At 45.8% G+C, this 25,273-nt stretch overlaps 2 protein-coding genes across 7 annotated transcripts in view; one reads left to right on the forward strand and one right to left on the reverse strand.

Annotated features, from left to right (window-relative positions):
• The window catches only part of MINDY1 (MINDY lysine 48 deubiquitinase 1), an 8,518-nt gene extending 2,352 nt beyond the window's left edge, over positions 1–6,166 (reverse strand). Inside the window, exons 1-7 of the mRNA XM_057722495.1 lie at positions 6,028–6,166; positions 2,996–3,809; positions 2,575–2,632; positions 2,130–2,194; positions 1,045–1,203; positions 607–709; positions 93–235 (exon numbers count right to left, since the gene is read on the reverse strand). Of these exons, the coding sequence (XP_057578478.1) occupies positions 93–235; positions 607–709; positions 1,045–1,203; positions 2,130–2,194; positions 2,575–2,632; positions 2,996–3,448 (981 nt within the window). The 5' untranslated portion in view covers positions 3,449–3,809; positions 6,028–6,166. The remainder of the gene's footprint in view (positions 1–92; positions 236–606; positions 710–1,044; positions 1,204–2,129; positions 2,195–2,574; positions 2,633–2,995; positions 3,810–6,027) is intronic.
• A 326-nt stretch (positions 6,167–6,492) lies between these two features.
• Positions 6,493–24,996, forward strand: PRUNE1 (prune exopolyphosphatase 1). 6 transcript variants are annotated; one of them, XM_057722512.1, is made up of 10 exons: positions 6,495–6,632; positions 6,838–7,049; positions 7,131–7,403; positions 14,310–14,402; positions 14,943–15,145; positions 16,784–16,968; positions 17,706–17,864; positions 19,149–19,243; positions 21,162–21,320; positions 23,127–24,996. In XM_057722512.1, the coding sequence occupies exons 4-10, from the start codon at positions 14,364–14,366 to the stop codon at positions 23,553–23,555; spliced, it is 1,269 nt and encodes a 422-aa protein (XP_057578495.1). In that variant the 5' UTR covers positions 6,495–6,632; positions 6,838–7,049; positions 7,131–7,403; positions 14,310–14,363; the 3' UTR covers positions 23,556–24,996. The 6 variants fall into 6 exon arrangements, with proteins under 6 accessions (XP_057578512.1, XP_057578495.1, XP_057578505.1 ...); XM_057722522.1 differs by having other exon boundaries at positions 6,518–6,632; positions 6,843–7,049; XM_057722529.1 differs by lacking the exon at positions 6,838–7,049 and having other exon boundaries at positions 6,493–6,632.
• Positions 24,997–25,273: the final 277 nt, after the last annotated feature.

Raw genomic sequence — 25,273 nt, forward strand, 5'->3', positions numbered from 1 at the left:
ATTTACCTCACCCTGACTGAAATACTGACCCACAAGAACAAGGCACGAGGGGATGACAGCACTCCAACCCCCCACCTCCAAAACCTCATCACCTTGTGCTTAGTCATAGTGCTAAAGTGGTTGTTCCGGAAAAAGACGCTAAGTTCGCCCTCCTTGGCGGCTGTTGTTAGCTCACACAGACCATGGTAGGTCAGTTGCGCGGCGGTGGTCTCCAGGAACTGCTCTGCGATCAGGCCTGGCAGCAGGGACAAAAAAGGGGTCGGGGGGAGGGCAGGTGGCTTCAATCCGAAGTCCAATGCAAAGTCAGATCATCACAGAGCCCCTGTAAAGCCCTAGAGGTCAGTCCCACCTTGTGAAATCCCTTCCTTGAAGCCTGGCTGTGTTCATTCATTCAACAGGTGCTAACTGAGCAGCTACTTTGTGCCAGGCACCTCATAGGCATTGGAGGATATATCAGTGAACTAAAGGACAAACCCCCAAACTCCCTCTCACGGAGCTTACATTCTAGTGGGACGTGGTGGCAGGGAGACAGACAATAAGCGCGAAACCTAAGAAGCCATCATTCCCTCCACATAAGATCCACAGAAGAGAAGAGAGGGATGTCACCTTCTGTCACGAGGTTGGTGTCGCTGGAGTGCTTGCAGGTGATGATCTTCTCTACCAGCTGGTTGTAACTCAGTTTCCCAACTGCACTCACAGCCTCAGGACTCTGCATGAGCAGCAGGGTGGGGTGGTACCCAAAAAAACTGAGATCTTTTTTAGGAAGGAAATGAATCAAGCCCACAAGGATTGCAACCCTATGACCAAAGCTTCCTGAAACTTTCGATGTCTAAAGAACTGACCTTTTGGCCTATTGTTTGCTTGTATCTGAATGTTACCCCCCAAAAGGTGAAAACTAAAGGAATTTTGCACTGGATCCAGCCTCTAACCCTAATCCCCTCCCAAGTCAATCTACTCCCTACCTCCCTAAGCCCCACTACACAAAATTTTGCTTCTGTCTCAGCTTGAGCTGACTGAGTCTCACTTGGGCAACCCCACCCTCACCTGTGGATCAACAAGCCAGCCATGGTAGAGAGGTATGCCTAGTAGGTCAAAGACACTGCACTCAGGTGTATACTCAAAATCAGAGACACCTGTGAATCGCACATTGACATCCAGACCTGTGGCCAGTTTAGGTAGCACTGTCATTGCATCGTCCACATTCTGGGGTAGAAAAGAAAATGATGGATAGATCAAATCGACACTTTGTATATTTTAAACTTACACAGTGTTATAGGTAAGCAACAAAGATATACTGTATAGCACACAGAATTATACCCAGTATCTTATAATAGCCTATTATGGAATATAATATGCAAAAATACTGAATCACTACTCTGCACACCTGAAACTAACACAATATTATAAATCAACCATCCTTCAATCAAAAAAATGAAATGAAACAAGAAACAAACCTTACACAGTGTTATATGTCAATTATCTCCCAATAAAACTGGAAAAAAAAGAAAATGATGGATATTCTAGCCTCCCCTCCTCCCACACCACTCCCCCCTCCAGAAAAAAAAAAATTGTTTTCAATCTTGTTGCTCTTCTTCCCTGGTGTTCTTTTACAATGGAAATTCCTCCCTTGTCTCAACCCTTCTTTATCTTATGTAAATGAACATATTTTCTAGGACAGAGACACACCCTCCCCCTCCTGCAGAAAGAAATTATGGTTCAAGTAACCCTCCTGAGAAGCATCAGTAAGGCGTCTTTTTTTTTTAATTAATTGTCTGCATTGGGTCTTCATTGTTGCAAACGGGCTTTCTCTAGTTGCAGAGAGTGGGGGCTACTCTTGGTTGCGGTGCGCAGGCTTCTCACTGCGGTGGCTTTTCTTGTTGTGGAGTATGGGTTCTAGGCGCCCGGGCTTCAGTAGTTGTGGCACATGGCTCAGTAGTTGTGGCTCATGGGCTTAGTTGCCCCACAGCATGTGGGATCTTCCTGGGCCAGGGCTCGAACCCATGTTCCCTCCATTGGCAGGCAGATTCTTAACCACTGCGCCACCAGGGAAGCCCAGAAAGGCCTCTCAATAGCCTGTGTGTCCCTTTATAAACCTGCAAACGCTCATGTCCACATACTTTTTGCCTTACCTGCTGAAAGTTAAGCTGAAGTCCTTCTGACTTCTCCTGGGGCTTGATGGACAGAAGGCAGTCTCCTGTAAGACGGGATTCCTTATCAGCTTACCCCACCAACTGTCCCAAAGGCTACTTCCTCTTCTCCGGGAGAATGGAGGTAACGTCACAGAACCACAGATTTTCAGAGCTGCAAAGGACCTTTGTTTCTCAGAGGAAGAAACAGGACCACAAAGCTAAAGGGTCCACCCAAGGTCACACGTGAAAGCGAAAGGAAGAACTGGGGAGACAATCCAGGACTCCTAAGACCTTTGCTTTTCATTCCCCAGCCTTGCAGAGAAGCCCCATAGATCTTTACCCTCCCGGCCACATAAGATCCCTGAAGGGGGAGTCCCTCCACAAGCTGGATTTCTGGCTGAGTAGACAGCACTGGGTAACTGCTCTTCAAGGTCCAGTCACTCACCAAGATGGGCCATGAGCTCATCTGATGTGATCACTTCCTTCTGAGGTGGCAGCTTCACCTGGAGGCAAGGAGGGATCAAAGAGTTAGCCAGGTGTGTGCTTTCCTTCATGGAGCACTGAAGGAGGAACCCATAGACAGGCAGGGGGAGGGCAGGGGTTGTCTAGAAGTCAGGTGTGGTGGTAAAAAAAAGGCTTGCCACTGGAGCAAGGGAATGAATGTGAAAAACTGCAAGGCATTCCCATTTGCTAGGCAGTAGAAGATACAGGAGCAGGACAGATAATTGTTTTGTTTTATTTTTACGAATATCTTATCTCATTTGTTCAAGCTGGAGAAACAGGAAGAATAATCTGGAAAGTTTGACTGGTTTGAGAAAATCAGAATGATCAAGGGTTTCTGAGCCCCCATCCAAACTCTCTCTTACCTTCCACTGAAGAAAAAGGATGTTCATGATGGCGATGAGAGGGCAAGGGCCGTTAGTGCTCTGGGTGATGATGGGTGTCCGTTCTCCCTTCCAGGGGATCCACTTTACATAGTAGAAGTCTAGCTCCGGTTGTCGGGCCCTGGGGGACTGGGGAAGCTCCTGGGGCCGGGAGCAGGCCCCCAGTGTCTCTACCTCAGGCTGCATCCCCTGGGCTGGCTCCGGTTGGCCTGAGCTAGCATCGGGCGGAGGGGACTCCAGGTTATCCTGGCCCTGGGCCGGCAGCGAAGCTTCGTCTGCTGGCTCCTGTTCTCCAGTTGCCCCACCAGCCTCTCCGGCATCCTGGTCCTGAGGGTGCTCCTCGGGTTCTGACAGGACCTCATGGTTTTCAGGGCTGACTGCTTCTGCAGTCCTGGCCTCACCAGAGGCTGGATGCTCAGGTTGATGGTGTTCCATGGTCAGGAGGGGTCAACTGAAGGGCACCAAAGAACTTTAGTGTCCCTGAGGACTGGCTTAATCTAGGCTTGCTATGCAAAAGAGAGAACGATCCAATAAGAAGGAAATCATTGGGCTAGAAAGCACACTGACTCAGAAAAGTCTTGGAAAAGAAATGTAGCGCAGAAGGCTCGGTTAGTGCCTGTTAGCCACTCCTGGCTCTGTCCGGTAGCACAGTTTTGGGGTAAACAGAAAGGCCCCAGGCTGAGCTCTTTCACCTCTAACTTGCTGTGACCAGATAGGACCAATGAGGGTAAAGGACTTTCAGGCTTGAGAGGGATGATTCCGGTGGGATTGAAGACATTGGGTGGCGTCAGCTTCCCTGAAACAGGAAGGACAAGGAATGGAGACAAGACAGAAAGGGAGAGTAAAAGGAGAAAGAAGAAAAAGAGATGGAGAAAGGAATGTTAAAACCGTACTAATGGTTATTCCTACAGTGATCTTTAAGCTTACTCTGAAATAGGCATCATGTCAGTAAACCCCACCGTAGCCAGAATGAGTAATTCCTCTGCCCAACCCCCAACCCCGTCCCTTGGCTGTTCAGGGACCATCCTGAGCAACAAGGCTTACATCTGTAGGGCTATCTTCTCTCTGCCTCAACCCAAGGGTAAAAGATAAACAGTCATATAGTGCTTGGCATGAAGAACAGAGTCAAGTATCACACCCCTAAAGACAAAACGCTGGTGAGAAAGAAGTCTTTCTCCTCGAAGGACTTCACCTTTACAACTACAACTTTACACAATCGCAGACCACAACAAAAAGGTCCTGGGAGGAGCTTCCTGTAGGCTGGAGAAGGGAAATGCAGGCCATGGGGAATTGAATCACAGATCGGTTCTGATATGTAATTTCAGATTAGAGAGGCACAAAAAACACCCCCCCCACGACCCCGCCCCATTCTTCCAGTAAGCTTCTCTTGACAGCTAGAGTTGGGATAGCAACTTCTCCTCGACTCCGCTATGCGCCAAAGACTGCCCAAACCCAGAGATACTCTCCTGCCCATTACAGGGAATGTGAAAATACCGATTATTGACTTATGTAAAAAAAAAAAAAAAATACTCCATTTGCACTCATCTACCTATGCATATGCTCCTTCTATCTATTCCCATCTAGGTCATTTTAGATGTCAACTCTGGACCTGCTCAACCTGCTCTCTACCAGCGCTAAGCACAGACATTTAATTAACACTGTGGGTAGATGATAAAAAGCTACAAACTCTGCCCCCTGGAAAACATCTCCCATCAACCTCCTTACTCCCCCTCGCCCCCTTGATCAGGGTGAGAAAGGGGGAGAAGTTAAACTTGTTAGAAATCTTTTCTCTTGTTTCCTCCTAACATGAGACTATGCTTCCTTTTGCAATCCAGCAGGAATTTAGGGCTAAGGTGAAGCCTGGGAGGGGAAGCTGAGGAACAGAAAAGCCATGGAAATAAGCCTAGTCACCCAAGTTGATCATCCTCCTGGTTCAGATATGATTTATGCTAGCTGCATCTCATTTACGTGTTGTCAGTGTAGACTCAGAGTAGCAAAAATTGCCTTTAGGCCTTACACTCTTTCTTTTTTTCCTCTCTCCTTTTTTCCTCCCTTCCCAAATGACACTTAGGATGAGGCTTGGAAGCAGAAACCAGAGCCTGGGACAATTTTTTAAAAGCTTGGAGAAAAACAGGGTTTATTTCTTATCTTTTCTGTCCAACGCCAGAAATGATCAATAATTAAGTGGGGGTTGGGCAGCTAGCTGGCCAGGCCAATGAGCCAAAAGAACCCAGGAGCTGGACACCGGAGGGAGCTGGGTCTCAGAGAAACTGGGCAAAAAAGCTAAGCGGGCTATGTGTTCAGAAGAGGGGCAGGAATTGTGATGGTGGAGTTCTGCTCTACAGAGAGCACGCCTGGTGGGGTGGGCGTGGAGTATTTCAGAGCAGGAGAGACTCTGAGACTCACAGGCACTCAAACAAATCAGGATTTCATTCTTTTCCTCTTTTTCTTTTTTGTTTCTTTTTTTTTCCCCCTCTTTTCTTAACTCAAGCCCTACACTTTCTCTCCAGCTGGAATTATCCTCTGGTGGCAGGTAAGGGAGTTAAAACAGCCCCGGCCCCTCCCTAGCCAGCGACAGTAAATAGCCAAAAGTTGGAAGAAGCATATAAACTCTTGTGTAGCTTCAAGCAGACACATGCGCCCTCTGCCCTGGCTCCCCCAGGAACTTTACTCTCCCCTCAAGTGCCTGACTGTCCCAACTCTAATCTCCCTCTTACTCTGACCCAAATCTTCATGCAACTAATGGTTTAGATTCTCCCCTCAGAAAAAGGTAACCACAGTGCCCTGTTTACTTGCTAGGAAGAGAGGGGGGAAGGTGTCATTAAAAGGAGGAAATGCGGGGGCCAAGCAGCATCTCTTGTACATTTTCTTGCTGCCTGAGCTCCTCTCTAAATCCAGACTTATAGAGACCCAAGGTGGAAGCACAACCAGTGTCACCTCTCCAGAGCTGGAGAGGAAAAAGAGAAGAGAGGGTTAGGAGAAAAGGTGAAGGAAATGGTTAAAACAGTTTTTACCTTAAAGAAGTGGGTGCTGTCCCAGGACTCAGAAGGAGGGTTCAACTCTGGCAAGGCGTTGGGGGAGGTGGGTACAGGGAGGGGCACCGCCACAGTCCCAGCTACCTTCCAGCTGTCAACGCCAGAGCTGCTACAGGTTTACCCAGGTTTACAAGCGGCGGTCCTGGCTGGATCGTGGCTACTTCCGGACTCACGCCCAAGAGAGGGGAGGGGGGCACAGGAGGAGGGTGCAGGCAGGCAGGGGTGCAGCCCAGATGCTCCCAGGTCGCTCAGAGCGTCTTCAGGATTTCTAAGTCGCTGAGTCTAGGGCGTGCGCTCCAGGCCCTGTATACAAGCTGGTTTTCAAAGGAAGTTTGTGGTTTTTCTTTTTTCTTCTTTCTCTCTCTCTCTCTTTCCCCATCGGGACAAAGAAAAATCAGTCAAGGACAAGCTCCCCGAAGGAGGAGGAGCCTGCCCAGCATTGGAGGATTTCCATTAGGGCTTTCTGACCTGGTCAGCAGCTTGGTGATCAGCAGCGAGGGAGAGAAACAAGGAGAGAAAAACAACAGACCCTTTCTCTTCCCTCTGCCTGCCGCTGGAAGGGACGGAGCGCTTGTGCCTCTCTGGTGAGAATAGGGAAGAGCAAGGGCCCTTGCTAAGCGGGGAGGAGCAGGGCTGGACAGCAGCAGCTTGTTGGATCTCCCCGGGTATGGCGGTCCTTTGCCCTGGATCCACAGAAGCAGGGCCAAAGAGCGTGATATTCCCATATTTATTCATCTAAAGTGAAAAAATCCTCATCCTTTCCAAGTCCTTACCGTATCATTTTTTTAGTCTAGAAATGAAACCGGTTATGCCGTGCCCAGGTAGTGCAGAGAAGGTGTGGAAGAAGCCGCAGGCTCTGGGAAGAGTGCAGCACGGAGAGAACTAGCTGAGCAAGCAGGAGATCCAATACCCCTGTGCTCTGGTCCTTGTTCCCACCACAGGCCTCAGCTTCTCATCTGTCACCTCCTCTCAATTCCTGGCTCGGGGAGCAGGAAAAGCTGGTGTGTGGCTGGCGGTAGGAAATAAAGGGATGGAGTAATAAATGGGGGAACATTTGATGATGAGAGTACATTTATTTGCAGTATTCTGCACTATCCTGCGGCTGGAAGGTGGCAGTTAACGTAGTCTGGAACCCAACTCTACATTCTGAAGGGCCCTCCAAGCTCTACTTACAGGGCTGCGGCAGGATGAAACTTCAAGCAACTCTGAAGGCTGAAAGAGCAGTTAGGACAATCAGGGAGGCGGGGAGCAGAGAACCCAGGTTACAACAGTCCAGGAAAAGAATGAGACATTTGCCGACCCTGTAGGAAAAATACAGGCTACAGAAAAGAAGCAGCAGGAGTTGGCAAGAGACGGTAGGTATTAAGTAAAGAAGAGGGGTCAAAGATTATTCTAATGTTTTTATAACACGGTTAATCACACAATTGATGGCAATGGGTCCGTTTGCTAAGGAAGAGTATTCGAGAAAGGGAGACGAAGAGTTGTTTTTGCCCATTGTAACTTAAGATGTCAACCGGATGGTCGGTGTGATATATGAAAAGATGTTATACTTAGCCTGACTCGAGGGAAAGTTCAGATGCCACAAAGACACGTTATGTGACACTTATACTTTTGTGATCTCAGAAAATTCTCCTTCCCTCAATTCTTGGGGCCATTTCGGAGCTTCGGGACTACATTTCCCAGGACGCCCTACACCGCGCCCCGCTTTGCGCCTCGCGTGAGTCTCTGGGCGCAGAACTCGGCCTCCGCCGCTGGGGGCGAGGCGACGTCGGCCTCCGGGGGCGGGGCGACGTCGGACTCCCAGGGCGCCCGCTTACGCACTTCCTCTCGGGGTCGGGGCCGAATCGCCGTGTGGCGGGTTCGAGTCCCGCCTCCCGACTCTCGCCTCAAGCCCCTGGGTCCGGGGCGGGGCGCATTCGCCGATTAATCTCTCCGCGGCGAGGGGCGGTGGCACACCTTGGCCTTCACCATGGAGGACTACCTGCAGGGTTGTCGAGCTGCTCTGCAGGTAACGGACCCCTGTCTGTGATCGTGAGGAATAGATCGCGGAGTCCAGGAAGGACGAAGATGTGGGATCTGGGGAGCCCGGAGGGGCTGGTGTGGAGGGAACAAGGAATTGTGGGGTGGGGGCTTGGGATCTGATCAGGCTTGGGGCCTGAGGCGTGAGGAACGAGAACCTAGCCCTTGAGGGTGGGAATGCTGCTCAGTCACCCGTTTGGGGGCTCCTGCCTTTGGGGTCTTCCCGAGAGCGGGAAGGCAGGATCGTGGGGCTGGGTCCTGCCTCTGAGCCGCTGCTCGCTGTCGCTAGGTCAGTCCCGTCCAAAGCACCGGGGCTGTGCCTGCCGCGAGGTGTATTTGTACCTTTCTCCCCGCCCCTCTTGCAGTTCTCCGCTCACGAGGCCTCCCTGGTCCACTGGCCTCTAGGTGAACCCCGGGGGTACGAGGGAACCAGTGCCCACGGCTTTGTTGCCTCTGAAAAGCAGTTTCTGTCTGGCGGGCCTAACTCATTCTAGATTAAAGGTTGTCGTGGTGTTTTACTTTAAATCTGTTTTTAAGGTAAACACACACAGTACATCAGGCATGTCTTTTGACCCACAACCTGCATTCCTTTGCCTTCAGTTTTCTTCCTTGGCCTTAACACACAAATTACACAAAAATCCGCACCCTGGACGGGATAAGCACAAAGTGTGTTTGGAATCCAAACTATAAGTATGACTTCTAATGCTTTGTGGCTTATTTTTGGTACTCTCTGAGCCAGTTGGAATCTGCCAGCCTTGCTGACTGGTCATGCAGCATTAGGCCCGCATCCCCAGTTAGCAGCAAAAAACTGGCCAGAGACAGGCTCCCGGAGGTCACCTGGCCCCCCTACTTCAAGTTACACTGCTCCTGGAGAAACCTAGATGGATGGTTGACTTGGCATCCTTTTTAAATATCTTAAACTCTGCAGATTCCCCTGGACGATAAGATTCTGGTCTTTAACAGATCCTGAAAGTAACCTAATTCCTCCTGCAGAGTCAGCTTTTGTCATAAATGAATGTCCTCACCTGAAGAATAGGAGTGAAGTTCAATTTTAACAGCAATTACACCAAATTTTTCCCTGTGAAATACAAATTTTGGAAAAGTTGTTTTAATGCGTAAGGCAATTTGGGACCAATTCATTTCGGTTACCTCTGATTTCCACCACAGGGAACTCGTTGGAGGACTAATATGGCGTCTTTGTGGCACCATTCTAAAGGCCAAGAAGCTGGATTTCTTCCCCCCACCCTGATAACACAAATGACCAGTCTCTTTTCCACCATTTAGTAAAGACTCCTTGAACCTGAAACCTCACCAGGTAGCATTTCATTGCACGCATCTAGACTATAGTGTCTACCCTCCAGAAGTGCCCCAGGTTAAGAGTATATCTCTCTCAGGAATATGAAGCTGAAAAATACTGGATTTTTTCAGTTTTACTGATATCCTGACCCTTCTCTGTCTGCATTCATCCTGCAAGGAGCAAGATCTAGATCTTCCTTTTTCCAAACTTGTGAACTGGTGAAGGTGAGGTCATATCTTAGAGCTCTTACCGCACAACCTAGCCAGGGCCAGGAGAAATGAGAAAATTAGACTCTAGCAATGTTAGTGGGTGAACTGGTGGCAGGACATACAGATGGACACCAACAATTCAGATTGCTTTTAATTATAGACGTAGTAAATGTGCATAGGGAAAAAATGTTAATTCAAAATGGATATGAAATTAGAAAAAGATCTCTTTTCTTCTCCCTATCCAATTTCCCAGAGGCCACACTGTTGTTTCTTTCTTTTCTTTTTTTAATTTTTTTAATACTTATTTATTTATTTTTATTGGCTGCATTGGGTCTTAGTTGCTGTGCATGGGCTTTCTCTAGTTGCAATGAGCAGGGGCTAATCTTTGTTGTGGTGCGCGGGCTTCTCATTGTGGTGGCTTCTCTTGTTGTGGAGCCCAGGCTCTAGGTGTGCAGCCTCAGGAGTTGCAGCATATGCTCTCAGTAGTTGTGGTGCATGGGCATAGTTGCTCCGCGGCATGTGGGATCTTCCTGGAGCAGAGCTCAAACCCATGTCCCCTGCATTGGCAGGTGGATTCTTAACCACTGTGCCACCAGGGAAGTCCAACACACTGTTGTTTCTTGTGTAAAGAAAGACATGATTTAGACAGAGACACTATTACGTTTGAGTGTTGCTTTTAAACCACTGTATAACTTTTAGGAAATTGTGAATGCTTGACTTTTCCACAAGACAGAAACTGCTGTTAACCCAGCCAAATCTCCTGTTGATATCATATTTTCAACGTTTGATACCAGAGAAATTTTCTACAGTCTCTGCCACAATGATAGTAGGTTGTTCCATTTAAAAGAAATCCTGTTTAATTAAATGTCTTATTCATGGTGAGTCATCTTTCACTTTTAGTGGGGGAAAAAAAAATCTTTGCTTCAGGGTGGGGTTGCATTCAAGTTTAGGTGTTCATCCAGAAGCTTCAGATAATTTGTGTTGTCTGCACATCTCAGGCATGAGGCAGGAATCAGGAGTGGCTGACTGTCCTCAGAAATTTGCAGTCTTACATCAGTATTAGTCAGTCTCATGCTCCCTGCTGGGAAGGCTTCTCTATGTCTGGCTCCTCGTCTCCTTTTGTTTTTTCCTCTCTCCCTCATTATCTAGTTTGTAGAGTAGGCATCAGACCATATTCAGCCTTGGAAGGGAAGTGGTTGACTTTGCCAGACCTAAAACCCATCCCCTTTCCCCCAGTTGAGGCCACAAGGAACATTAGGATACAGTCATTTCAACTAGTGGGTTTTTTAAAAGAAGAGAAAAAGTTTATATCTACTTGCGGCTCTCAGATTGTATTTCTTCCGTTGGCAGCTCAGGTTTCCTTATGCTCTAAGTATAGCTATATTTGCCCTGAACTCTTCCTCAGATGGTCAGAAAACTGAGGCTGTTTGGCTAATGGGGGATGGGGTGGGGATTAAGAGTTACACATGTTTTTCCTAAATGAGGAGGTGAATGGTACCTCGTAAGTTAGGCATCCACATACCTGGCTTGCCCAGGACGGTCAGTTTATTGAGACATAATCACTAATTGCACCCCTTTTCATTCTCAAAAGTGTACTGGTTTGAACAACAAAGTGTACAGTCACCTAACTTGTAAGCTGTGTTAAGGCTTTGTAATACACACCCATGAAAAGATAGCGAGCTCTTTAAGGTAGTAGTTAAGTTCTGTATGAGAATCGCAAGTACCAGAAGCTGGAAGTGCAGGAGAAGAGACCACTGTGGCCCGGGTGCAGGGAAGGCTTCACAGAGAGAGGGGGGCCTTCGGTAGAGCTTGACTGGACAGCAAGGGCTAGAGAAAGGAGAAGGTGGAAAGGAGCTCATCTGTACTACTGGAGAGTAGGCTCTTCTCTGCTATCTCACTGAATCCTCATAACAACTTCATGAAATTGGTTACAGTAGTATCCTCATCTTTATACGAGGAAAAAGAGGCTTAGAGAGGCCGAAACCCCACAAGAAGCAGAGCTGGGATTCAACTACAGTCTGGGGTCTTTTCAGACGGCAGTTCTGTTGCTTTCAGGCAGAGAAGAACAGCTAGTGCGAAGGGCAATGCTGGGAATGTGCACATCAGGTTCCGGGAGTGGCGAATGGCCCAGTCAAGGCTGGGGTAGGGGTGGGTGCTGACAGGGCCGAGGAATGCCACCGCCTCCCTTGGTTGTTCCCGCTCCAAGATTTGCTGAAAGTCCCGGAGTATTCCTTTTGTGTTAGTTCTTTTTGGTTGCTCTCTGAGCTTGGCTAAGCACAAGGAGTTCGTTATTCACCTTCCTCTGGGGGTCATTTCTCCTCCCCTCAGAGCCATGAAGTTGTATTTGGTCCCTACTTTGCTTTTCTGCTTAACCTTCTCTTGGTGCCGGGGATCCGACTGATCCTGATGCGGCTGCCGCTTGCAATGCAGCAGCACTAATATGAGTTTTGGAAAGATTCTCCTATGGCCTCTTCAAAAATAGGCCTCTCCCCCTTGATCTGCCTTTTCTCTGTTCCTCTTACCGTTATTCTCTAGAGTCAGGGCCATATGGCCTCTCATGTTTGTATAGTTCCCTCTCTAGAGAACATGGTGCCCTCCCTTACTGCTTCAGTGAGCAAGTTATCTCTGCAGCCACTTATCTCAAGTGCTTTGTTGTCACTTTGGTCCACAGCCATCTGGGCAGTTCTTGGTATCCAGGAAACAGAGGGGCCTTCTCTGGTATCAGGAGGACGAATTGTAAGTCAGAGGAGTTACTGTAAGCCTCGGGTCTTGCACATAGAATTTTCATAGTGTTGGCAAAGAGTTTAATATTGAAAAGAATCTTCCCTCTCCCATGCTGTTCAGAATGAATGGATCTTGCCTGCCACCCTCTTGAAATAGGCTTAGAGAAATGAGCATGGTGGGGGTGGGGGGGAACCTAAGGGCAGACTTTCCCCTGAGGCTCTTTGCCCAAAACCTTGACATAACCTCTGCCTTTTGTCCTTCTCTCTAGGGGTGGAAGTAGGAGATGGAGATGAGGGTGGTTTAAAAATAAAAACCTAGATAGGACAATTTATACCACCAGAAGTCTTCTAAAATTGTCCCTTTCTGGCTTTGGCTTTCTGGGCGAGTGAGGGGAGTGGGTAGTAGCCAGTACGGGGAAGATAATTCTAGGTTTCCCCTAGATTCTCTTTTTTCCTAAAGTTACATTACTTGATAAACTGTTCCCTTGTTATGTTTCACTCCTCAGAACACATTTCCCACTTTTCTAAACTCTTCTATCTAGCAAATCTTCCCTGATTGAAAAAGCCAGAGTGGATTTTCACCTTTCTGTAACCCAGGAATTCTCAACTGAGGGTAATTTTGCTCCGCAGGGAATACTTGGCAAGTCTGGAGACATTTTTGATTGTCACGGCTGGAGGTGCTGCTGGCATCTAGTGGGTGGAGTTTGGGGATGCTTCCAAACATCTTACAGTGCACAGCCCCCACAACAAAGAATTATGCAATCCAAGATGCCAATAGTGCTGAAATTCAGAAACTAGCGTGTCTCTTTTGTCTCTCTTTTTCCTTCCTCTCTTTCAGAAGTAGGCTGAGATACAAATTCAAAAGTAAACTGCTGAGAGAATCCTTGCTCCTAAGCTTAGCCAGGGACTGAATAGTCTCATTCTACTTGGCCAAATGCTTCTACTTGGAATGAAATAATAATTCTTACAGTGCCTACCCCTTTGGGTTGTTTTCAGGGTTAAATGATTAGCTAATGTGTGTAAAAATATTAGGACAGTTCATGGCACGCTCAGTAGGTATTTCAAAACAAAACTCCAAGGGACTTTCCTGGCGGTCCAGTGGTTAAGACTGTGCTTCCAATGTAGGAGGCGTGGGTTCGATCCCTGGTCTGGGAACTAAGATCCCACATGCCGCATGGTGTGGCCAAAAAGTAAAAAAAAAAAAAAAAAAGTGAAAAGTAAAACAAAACTCCTGTCTTTGCTGTTGTGGGCACCTGTAGGTTTTAATATAGTTTATTGAAAATTCTGATAGGGGGATGCAAGGGAACCAGATTCATAGTAACAACGGATATTCCTCCCTCCTCAGAGTTCTTATCAGCAGCTGAGCTTCTCAAAGCTTTAAAAATAAAAGTTCCAGCAGCAGCAACTGTTCTTGCTTTAACCTGAACCTGCTGGGGAGTGTCTGTTTCTTGGGTGTGAGAGTGTTGGTTATATCTGGTTATCATTGAAGCTCTTCTGGGTAGGAGGAGTTTTCATGATAACTGAATGATGGACTAGATCTTATTTTTGCCTTTATTTTCAAAGTCTCTTCACCTATTGTCATGATTTAGAAATGCAAGGATTCTTTTCCCTATTTTAAAAATGGGGAAAAGGTACAAACAAGAGTTGATATGGTTTGAATACATCAGCTACCCCAGATGCTTTACCTTTGACTTCTCAAGTGGCCAAGGAAGCATAAGAATCAGAGAATGATCTGCTGCTGTTCTTCTGAAAGTTAACATTCAAAGAGACAGTGTAGTAGAGAGGAGCACTTTTCTGCTAACTAGATATGTGTGGAATGCTTAAAGCTTAGCTAAAATACATGTGCCCTCTTAGCTAATATCCTTCTCTATGAAGTGATGACCCATAAGAATATATGACCTACCTCCTCTGTGAAGATCAGTAAGAGGATGTGTGTGCAGCCCTACATGAGTATAAGGTAAAGGGAAATGGATAGAGATGCTTTTGTTAATTTCCTGTTCTCCTGCCTCTTAGGAGTCCCGACCCATACATGTGGTGCTGGGAAATGAAGCCTGTGACTTGGACTCCATGGTGTCAGCTCTCGCCCTGGCTTTTTACCTGGCAAAGGTGAGTACCTAGGAACCGAGTGCCTTAAAATGAAAAGATTTGGATTCAGGACCCAGCTCTGCTACTTAACAGCATTTAGTCTTGGGTAAGTCAGATCCCTTAACTTTGCTGAGTCTCATGTCACCAACTATAAAATCTGAAATAATATTTTGCAGTGTTGCTGTGAGGAGCAAATGAGCAAATGTATTCTGAAGAATTTGTAAACATTAAAGCAATAGTCAAATAGTTCATCATTGATTTCCTTGTGGATGTCAGTGGTCTGTGTATGTTCCTCACGCCCATGTCAGCTCTGAAGGACTTGTAGTCCCTTCTCTGCAGCATCTAGAAGTAGGTCTTTTCCATGGGTTGTCTTGTTGACCTTCATGCTATTGCTAAAAGGAGGGAGGGCAAGTGTCATCCTTTTATGTTGATAAGACTGAATAACCGCAACTTTGAAGGAGGCAGTAACCCAAGATCATGTCTCCCTTGGTCCCAGTAGTCTTATGACTTCTCCTGTGCTATTACATAACAGCCATACCTTCTTTTCACTTTCCTCTCCAGACAACTGAGGCTGAAGAAGTCTTTGTGCCGGTTTTAAATATAAAACGTTCTGAGCTACCTCTACGAGGTGACAATGTCTTCTTCCTTCAGAAGATTCACATTCCAGAGTCCCTCTTGGTTTTCCGGGATGAGATTGACCTCCATGCATTGCATCAGGCTGGCCAGCTCACGCTCATCCTTGTTGACCATCATGCCTTACCCAAGTAAGTGGAAGAAAGTTATGCTGATACTTATCATGTGCTGTGGGCTGTGAGGAGTAAGATTTTTAAAGAGTGGAAGGAATGTTTTCTCACCGGATCTCACAGGCTAATCATAGTTGATGGGTGATATCAGATATAGAAAGGCAATAAAAAAATATTGTCAGATCTCTAGTTATACAAGTCATAAAAAGAGATAGCAACATGGAGAGTTCAAGCTAAAGGATAACTCAGAAATAATTTAAATCTACCTTTGGTATCATTGTTTTAAGATTTCATGGCAGATTTATCATAATAGAAGGCTTTGAATAATGGTTACAACTATTTGCAGCTTTAAAAAACTTAGCAAAATCATTTCCTCCAGAAAGCAATATCTCATTAGTGCTATTTAACAAATGTATGTTCACCTGTAATAATCCCATCCCTAATTTGGGACTGGAAAGAAACTGCTAACAAATCTATACGAGTACAAGAGCTTGCCAAGTGTGTCTGGCTCCTGCTAATACTAATATGTGTATTTCTTCCTTGAGCATACTGGTTATAGCAGGACATTGACAGAGGACAGCCTAAGGGCACTAATCCATCCATCCACTCATTAATAAACTTCTCTTTAGAGGGTAAAGGTGAGGTGGAATCTCTGTTCTCAAGAAGCTGTCAGTCAGAGGGGGGAACTAGGTAAACAGATCATTGTAATGGGTGTTAGAGGTAAGTGGTAACCGTGACTTTAGGGGACAGTAGGTGCATGAAGGATGGAGTGGTTAAATATGCAAGAAGGGAGTAGAGGGTGTCAGGAAAGGTTTCCTAATGGAGTTGATCCTTGATCTCAGTCTTGAAAGACTAGGTATTCGCTTGGTAAATGAGGTGAGGTAGTTAGGAAAAGCAAAATGCAGGCAGGCGTGAAATAGCATGGTGAGTTGGGAGAACTGGGATTTGTTTTGCATGGCTGGAGCATAAAATATGAGGGAGGAGTAGAACATAAAAAAGATAAGACTAGAGAGGTAGGCAGGGGCCAGATCATGGAGATCTTGTAGGCCCTGCCAAGGAGATTAGACTTTATTTTGAGCAATGGGAAACTGTTGTTAATTCTGTTTATTCCAGGTCTTAGCTGAACCAAGTTTGCATTTTTCAAATGATTATTCAGGTAGCATTGTGGAGGATAGTTTAGGAGGGCCCTGGAAGCAGGTGTTTGGTTAAGGAACTGTTGGAGTAGTTCAGATGAGAGATATCGAAGGCCTAGTATAAGGCAGTAGCAGAGGGTTGGAAAGGAGGCAATGGATGGGAATTGAGCTAGAAGCCACAGGATCTGGCGACCTGCATAAAATTTGGATATTAAGTGAATTGAGGGAACAAGAGAGATTTAGATGTTGGGTGTCCAGGTGTCAGTTGTCCTAAAAGACATCAAATATGTGGGTGAGATCCTGGAAGCAGATACTTCATCAGGTTCACCTACACGATATTTAAAGATGGCTTCAGTTATAATATTTAAGAGAAGAATCAAGAGGAGTGAGGCAGAGGTAGAAGTGATCAAAGGTCTAAGTGTTTGCCTAAGATATTGTATTTTCTTTCTAGTGCGGTGCAGCTAGAGTGCCCCTACCTATCTTTCTTTCTCTTTTCCCCCATACCCCGCCCTCCTTTCCCACACAGAAGTGACGCAGCCTTAGAGGAGACAGTAGCAGAGGTGCTAGACCATCGGCCCATCGATCAGAAACACTGCCCTCCCTGCCATGTTTCAGTTGAGCTGGTGGGGTCCTGCGCTACCCTGGTGGCCGAGAGAATCCTGCAGGGGGCACCAGAGATCTTGGACAGGCAAACTGCAGCCCTTCTTCATGGTGAGGGTGGCTTGGGGGTTGGGACCTGATTGGTTCCTTTATTCCCATCCCTGAGAAGGGAAAGTGGAGAACTCTAGACTGTTCCAGCCTGACCACACCTTCTCAAAGCCGTTTAGTCCATACCGAAGGAGGGGATTCTTTCAGGGGGCAATCAGACATTATAAAGGCTGTGGGATACTTTGTCCTTTGAAGACCTGCGAAATACTTTGTTGGAGAAAGCAGAAAGGAAGCAGAGAACAACAGACCTAGAAGCTACCTATTAGTAACTTTGTATAATGGAAAGAGGACTAGCCAGAGAAGCAGGAAATGAATTCTAATACCACTTCTGCCCAGGAAGTAGTTATATGACCTTGAGCAAATCTCTTAACCTTTTTTGTTCTTATTTTCTCCATTTGTTAAAAAAGAGAGAGAGAGAGAGAATTGGATTAGACTATCTCTTCCAACTGGAATTTGACCTATGGAAGAGAGGTCCTCTCTCTCTGACTAGGTTTCAAAATCTCCAAGGATTAAGATATTCACAGTTCCTTTCTACCTTTTCCCCATTTCCCTGCCTACATTTTAGTTTGGATGTGGGATGTGTGACTTAGGACATTGTCCCAGTTTGTTTTGTTTTCAGCAGGTTGCCATACAGTCTCCTTTGGTATTGTGTCCATTTGGTTTGAGGGTTATACGTGTGTTCTAGTTGTCAGGAATAGAGGGCCACAAGATTTGACTTCTGCCATCCTCCTTCTCCACAGGGACAATCATCTTGGACTGTGTGAACATGGACCTTAAAATTGGAAAGGCAACCCTAAAGGACAACCAATATGTAGAGAAACTAGAGGCCCTCTTCCCAGATCTGCCCAATAGAAGTGACATCTTTGATTCTCTGCAAAAGGCAAAGTTTGATGTATCGGGTATGAAGTGTTGAACTGGTGGACAAAAGCCTTGTTTGCTGTATTCTTGAATACCATCAAAACAATTTCAGAGCGTGCGTAATGATTTAACCTTTATACCAGAAAGAGGCTAGGTAATGTGTGAGTTTGATCATGAACTAATCAGTCATTTACTGGATTGTTCTATCCTAGCTATTGCGTGGGTGAGAAGGAAGATATTAAGAGTCTCAGAGGTTTCCAGTGTAATTAGAGTATATAGACGTATAAATAAAGTATGCTGAGGGGGCTTCCCTGGTGGTGCAGTGGTTAAGAATCCACCTGCCAATGCAGGGGACACAGGTTCGGTCCCTGGTCCGGGAAGATCCCACATGTCACAGAGCAACTAAACCAGTGCGCCACAACTACTGAGCCTGTGCTCTAGAACCTGTGAGCCACAACTGTTGAGCCTATGTGCCACAACTACTGAAGTCTATGTGCCACAACTACTGTGCTCCCCAGCAAGAGAAGCCCGTGTTCATAGACCCCTTCACCATAAGCAGAGAAAGCCCACATGCAGCAACAAAGACCCAATGCAGCCAATCAATATATATATAAATTTTTTTTTTTTAAGTATACTGAGGGAATACAGTCGTCCCTTGGTATATGCAGGGAATTGGTTCCAGGATCCCCTACAGATACCAAACCCCTCAGATATGCAAGTCTGTTATATAAAATGGCATAGTGTAATGAAGACATTCGGCCCTCCTTATCCACAAATGTGAAGAAGCCTGTGGATACAGAGGGCCAACTGTACTGAATTATCAGAGTGAGGCCTAGATAATTGGTTAGGGAAGCAGAAGAAATATTTAGGGTGAATATACAAAGGACAAAGGAAGAGAACAAAAAAATTTCCATGATTTGTTACCCAGCTACTCCTGTTGTTGTTAAAAGAAAAGGAAAGAAAAGAAAGGCGGGAAGGAAAGAAGGAAGGCAGGAAGGCCAGTCCCACTTGTACTTTTAGAAAACAATACAGAAAGGGGAAAATCAGGAATAAAAGCCTCTCTTCTTCCATTTACCCTTCTCCCCAGAATCCCTCGCTCTAAAGGTAACTATTGTGACCCAGTAATTGAAAGTAATTTTTTATTTAAAGTAAATTTCTGTTATATAATTACCAGCCCTGAGTTACCAGCCCTGTTCATTGCCCCAAAGAGAGGCTGTGTTTTTCCTCTTCCTTGACATGTCTTGGTGTTCTCACCTTGCTAGTCTTGGGACCCTGGGTTCTCTTGGTTCTCTTGTTTGACCCTTAGTCTCACATCCACTTTCTAGGACTGACCACAGAGCAAATGCTGAGAAAGGACCAGAAGACCATCTCCAGACAAGGCACCAAGGTGGCCATTAGTGCAATATATATGGATTTGGAGGTAAGAGCAGGATGTAGGTGTGGGTAGAGAGAGAAAACCTTCATTTAAACCTTCAGTTTTGTATGTAACCTTGCCCCTCACCCCTGGCTCACCTCCAAAATATACCTTATGCCTACTTTTCTCCGTCTCTACTCCACAGTCCATCGTCCCTCACTGCACTACTGTAATGGCCCCCGTACGGGTTTCCCTGCCTCCACTTTTGACCTCTGCAAACTGTTCTCCCCACAGCAGCCAGAGTGATCTTCTTAAGACATGCAGATCCCGGGGGAGTTCCCTGGTGGTCTAGTGGTTGGGATTCGGTGCTTTCACTGCTGTGGTCTGGGTTCGCTCTCTGGTCGGGAAACTGAGATCCTGCAAGCTGCATGGCACAGCTGAAAAAAAAAAAAAACACGTCAGATCCTATTGGCCCCCTCCCTTTACAGCCTTTTCATTGCACTTCTAGTAACGTCTGCCGGCCTTACTGTGGTTTATAGGGCCTCCTTGATCAGGCCTTTGTCCTGTTCTCTGGCCTCTTCTCACTCCAGTACGCATTCCTGCACTCACAGTACTGCAGCCGCCCCAGTTTTCTTTCTGTTCTTCAGAACCATTAAGCTCACTCTCAGCTCTGAGCTCAGAGCCTTTGCACTCCTTTTGCAGAGCTGGCTCCTTCTTTTCATTCAGGACTTAGCTCAGGTGTCTCCTTTTTTTGAGATTTTTTTCCTGACCACCCTAACTAAAGTAATATCCTCTGTGTTCAAAAATCTCTAAAAATTACTTTTTTTATTTTTTTGGCCTTGCAGCTTGTGGAATCTTAGTTCCCTGACCAGGGATTGATCCTGGGCCGCCTGTAGTGGAAGCACGGAGTCCTAGCCACTGGACTGCCAGGGAATTCCTATTTTGTTTTCTTCATAGCACTTAGCACACTAAAATAATCATGTTTCATGGTTTCCTTGTTTACTGTCTATATTCCTCTGCTAATTTATCAGCTCCACCCGAGCAGGGACCCTATTTCTTTTGTTTCTGCTGTGTCGCCAGCACCTTTGACAGTGCCTGGCACATAGTGGAGGCTCAGTGAATTTTGTCGAATAGGTGACTGAATATAACTCTGATAGTGGTTTTTAATACCTGGTTCCATATCATGTTGGTTTAAATCATTCAACAACCTGATCTGAACATGTACTCTCAGAGACTGCACAGCTTTCTCCTAAATAACGTGTAAAAAATTTTACTAAATAATTAACTAAAACAGCATAGCATGGTCTCTTCCCTTGCTACTCATAACCTAGTTTGGGAACCAAACGTAAGCACACAAAACGCTTGCCAAGTACCATAATCACAGTACAAATTGTCTCGTTAGAAATGCTAAGGATAAAGAAGAGCCCTGATGTGAAGCAGCTGGTGGTATTATTCACTGGAGGAAATACGGCATGAGATTTTGGAGAATATAGATAACGAATGAAGAGCCAAGAATGCAGTTGTCATGTGTCTGTACTAATTTGTATGCGCCAATTGCTCTGTTTTAGAATAAAAATACCCACAAGGCAAAGACCTTGCTTGGTTGATTGCAAGAGCAGGATAGCCTTGGATATGCCAGGCATGTTATCATTTTTTAATTCTTGAAAAAAATCATGTTTGGTAAATGATTTATCCTCATTTTACAGATGAGGAAACTTAAGTCTAGGGATCCTTCGTCATACAACTGTTAGGTAATAGAGCTGATTTTCAAACCAATTCTGTCTGAACCTAAAGCCTGTATTCTCCTCATTCTGTATATTGCCTTCCAGCACATAAATAGCACAGAGTAAACATTAGATATCTTTTTTATGGAGTACAAGTCCCAGGTTAATATGCAAAGAAACCCTTCAAAAGCATCTTCTGTTGAGGGTGATAGTAAGGGCCCAGCTGCAGCCCTCATCCCTGTCCATTGCTTCTGTTTTAGGCCTTTCTGCAGAGGTCTGGCCTCATTGCAGATCTCCATGCCTTCTGCCAGGCTCACAGCTACGATGCCCTGGTCGCCATGACTATCTGTTTCAACACTCACAATGAGCCAGTGCGGCAGTTGGCTGTTTTCTGTCCCCACGCTGCACTCCGAGTGACGGTGAGTCTCTGTCCCTTCTCCAGACTGAGGGGCCTACAGAGCTCTGCCTGTACGCACCACCCTGTGCTGTAAAAACCTCTCCTTGGTTCTTGCATTTATACAGAGCTCCTTGATCTGTCTCCCTTACCCGCTTTTTTCCATTCTCTCTATATGTTAGTATCCTTAATCATACTCTTGTTGAGAAAGGGAGATTCCAAAGAGAATTAGAGGCACAATTCCCACCTAGAAGGACTTGAAATCAGGTGAAAAGGACATGTTATAAATCTGGAGTTAAAACTTCATTCTTGTTTTAGTCATTAATTCCTCACCCCTGAAACTCAATTCCTTTCTTTTTACCTTATTGCCTTGAAAATTGGAAACGGAAGAGAAACCTTTTCTACTATTTAATCAGTATGTGCTAACTGTGTAGAAAAGTGGTCCAGGAACAGGTTTGGGTTTTTTCTCCTGGTCTTCTATTTGGCCACCTTTCCTCCCTCCTCCCCTTTCTTTTCCTCTGTTGGTTACTGATAAGCCCGGGGAAGAATTTAAAAGTGGACTTAAGGCAGTCCAGGGATTCTTTGGATTTCTTAGCAGTGAGGACTTCTGAAGACTGGTCTGAATACAGCCGGATAATCTTTTCTGTCCATGAAAGGTAGGTCCACCCTCTCCCACCTTTCTTTGCCTTTATCTTCTCCCCCAGGAAGCAAATGTAATTTCATTCAGTGGAAAATAATTTGGCATTGTGGAAAGAACTACACTTTTTAAAGGCAGACAGATAGACTTTTCTGTCCCAGGTTTGCCACTTACTTACTCTTTGACCGAAGGCAAGTCAGTTGACTTCTGAGCCTGTAAATGGCATATTACCACCTACTAATTAGTGTCATGTGATCATTAAAGATAATATCATATGTAACGCTCATTGCTGGGCACAATGTACCCTTACAAATCATGTCATGAAGGAAAGGGTGCTTTGACCCTAAGAAGTATATCTCCCCACCTTCGTAAATCTCCCCTCCTTCCCCCCGCCACAGTCCCTCTGAAACTCTGTAGGTATCTGGTGACTCTACCGTTGCCCAGGCTGCCTCTGGGAAACGGTAGTCCTCTTTTCACGGTCCAACCTTCCATTTCCCCTCTCCCTCCTTTGTGCGGAATAGTATCATAAAGTAATCTACCACACTGGCTCTGGTGACAGACCTGAGTTCAAGTATCAGCTTTACTTCATTCAAACTTGACCTTCGGCAAGTTACCTAATCTAGCTAAGCCTCAGTTTCCCTACCTGTAAGTGAGGGTGATAGTAATACCAAGCTGTAAGGTAGTTGTGAGGATTAAATGAGAAAATTAACATTTGAAAATGGCCAGACGTGGCCTGATGCCTGGCATACCTCCCACCCGCCCCCACGCCGCCTTGATCTGTTCGTTCTTTCTGCCTCTGTTCTTCCCCTGACTTCAATGTAGATGCTTCTCCCATCTCAGCTAAGGACAGAGTTCAAGTTTTTGAGCACAGGAATACCCTTGGAAACAACAGTATCCTAGGAGTTGGGAGTCCCAGGTTCTGGTTCAGACTCTACCATCATCTACATTCAAGACACATAATCTCTCTGGGCTTTGATTTACTTATTAATAAAATGAAATATGATCTCAAATGTTTCTTCTGTTTCTAAAATACCATGCGTATGAGCTGATGTGCCTTTGCTGCAAGCAATAAAACAACTCTGGATGACTTAATTAAAAAGCGTTTTTTCTCCTCTGTAAGAGAAGTCTCTTAGACGTCTCAGCTTTTTGCTCCACCACCTTATATACCATCTCCCCACCTTGTCTTCTCCTCAGATCTGCGGAGTCCTGGAACGCTCCCAGTCTCCGTCCCTGAAGCTGACCCCTGCCCCAAGCATCCACCCTAACCTCCAAGCCTATCTTCAAGGCAACACCCAGGTCTCTCGAAAGAAACTTCTGCCTGTGCTCCAGGAAGCCCTGTCAGCATATTTTGACGCCATGAACATCCCTTCAGGACAGCCTGAGACAGAGGGTGTGTCCAGGGGGCAGGTGGACAAGGGCTTGGACGGGGCCGGTACCGCCCTGATTCCTGGACTGAGTCAAGATGAGGAGGAGCCGCCACTGCCCCCCACACCCATGAACAGCCTGGTGGATGAGTGCCCTCTGGATCAGGGGCTGCCCAAATTCTCAGCCGAGGTCATCTTTGAGAAATGTAGTCAGATCTCACTGTCAGAATCTACCACTGCCTCCCGGTCCAAGAAATGACTGTTGGGAGGGGAGGGGAAAGTGAGAGAGGTTGCTTGAACCACCCTGAATGCATGTTTTGAGATGTTTCAGCAATTCTGTCGTCATTGTTCCAGAATCTGGTGTACTGTTCTCGTAAACCTAGGAGGAGAAAGAAGTAAAAGAAAGCTGAGCTGCCTTTCTACCTTTTCCCCACAATCTCTACCAATCAGACAAATTTTATTATTTAATTTAACTCTTTAAATCTGCACTGACTCTCCTCTATTTCATTTGCTAGGGTCATAATGTAATAATAGACACAGTTCCAGCAGAGTGGCGCAGAAAGAATGTGTGCCCCAGAAATGCCCTCAGTCAGGCTCTTTAACAGAACCAATATTTCTCATGGAACCAAACATTCATTGTCTCCAGTATTCATTTGTTCTCTTATTAATTCAAGTGTCTATTGAATACAATACCTACTTTAAGCTTATTCCATTTTTCAGCCTTTAGCTGATTTCCACCTCCTCAACTCCTCTTTCTGCCCCCGATTAGGTGATGGTGTCTGATTCCCAGATGGCTAAATTTCTATTCTGAGCTTATTGTGACTGTTTCGGGATTGTTTGGGAGCAGATTGGAGGCCATCATCTTCTGTCCTGATCAGCTGGCGTGGCTCTCCGTTTCTCTGAATCCCTCTGACTCCGAGCCACAGGGACCCTGAAGAGACCCAGAAGACCCGTGGTCCTTGAGAGTTCAGGAGACACCTGGGAAGGCCTTAAGACCTCATGGGCACTCTTCCCAAAAGACAGCACCACTACAATGAGAGCCCTGGCTCTGTCGATTTCTTACCCATCTAATTCTCTTCTTGCGCATAGTAGAAGGAAACATGGAGTTTCATACCGAGTGCCACAAACTGTGTCTTTTTGTCCAGACACTCAATCCTCTAGATCTCATTTCCTCACCTGCAAAACTGATGTTCCCTGGTTTCTGTCATCTGCCTGTTGCCACCATCCTTTCTTGCCTCTGTTTCTCTGGTATTTTGTTTGTTTCTGTTTCCCTGGGAATGTTCAGGGTCACTGGATTGTCTGTTTATTTGTGATTGTACCAAGGTACTGAGCCTCATGTAGCCTGTACAGGGGTATGATTCATCCCATAGTGACCCAGCAAAGAGCTCCCTCCCACTGACTTGTTCTGCATGTGTAGAGTCTCCCTTTTCTCTTCAGACCAACCTGTTCCCCCCTTTTCCTACCCCCAGCTCTGTTCCCTGTAAGTTGTCCACAGTTTCACTGAACAGTGGGGTATGTGATGGTTTTGGCATGATGTCTTCATAGGAGGGAAAACAGTCTGACTTCACTTTGAGGGGATGATGTTTGTAGCCATTGGAAGATAAAATAGTGATGTGATTACTGAACCAAAGGAATTTATGTTTTGTAACTTGGGTACTTTTATTTTGCATTTTGTTCAAATATTAAATACTTTTTTCCTGTTTGGGGTCTTATTGTCTCTTTTTACAACTATAATCAGGCCTTTCCCTCTGATAATCATTTTAACTTCCTCAAGATTCAATTCCCTTCTTTCTGCTGTACTTACTGTCTTCCTTCTGTTGACTCTTTTTGGGAATAAGGAGCAACAGTCTTATGTCTCCCCTCATCCTCAGCCTTTCCTTTAATTTGTTTCTTCTTCCAGAACCCTCTTTATAACATACTTCTGTGTCCTTGATTTTGCTTATGCTTGAAAAGTAGGCCCATGATAGTCTTAAAACT

The sequence above is a fragment of the Hippopotamus amphibius genome, chromosome 1 (genome assembly GCF_030028045.1).
Source record: "Hippopotamus amphibius kiboko isolate mHipAmp2 chromosome 1, mHipAmp2.hap2, whole genome shotgun sequence".
Classification (NCBI taxonomy): domain Eukaryota; kingdom Metazoa; phylum Chordata; class Mammalia; order Artiodactyla; family Hippopotamidae; genus Hippopotamus; species Hippopotamus amphibius.

Excerpts from the sequence above, each read along its gene's own strand:
- PRUNE1 (XM_057722507.1), top strand. The coding sequence starts at position 8,018 with ATGGAGGACTACCTGCAGGGTTGTCGAGCTGCTCTGCAG. Across the intron at positions 16,969-17,705 it reads AACTGCAGCCCTTCTTCATG|GGACAATCATCTTGGACTGT; the intron begins GTGAGGGTGGCT and ends CCTTCTCCACAG. Across the intron at positions 21,321-23,126 it reads ACGCTGCACTCCGAGTGACG|ATCTGCGGAGTCCTGGAACG; the intron begins GTGAGTCTCTGT and ends TCTTCTCCTCAG.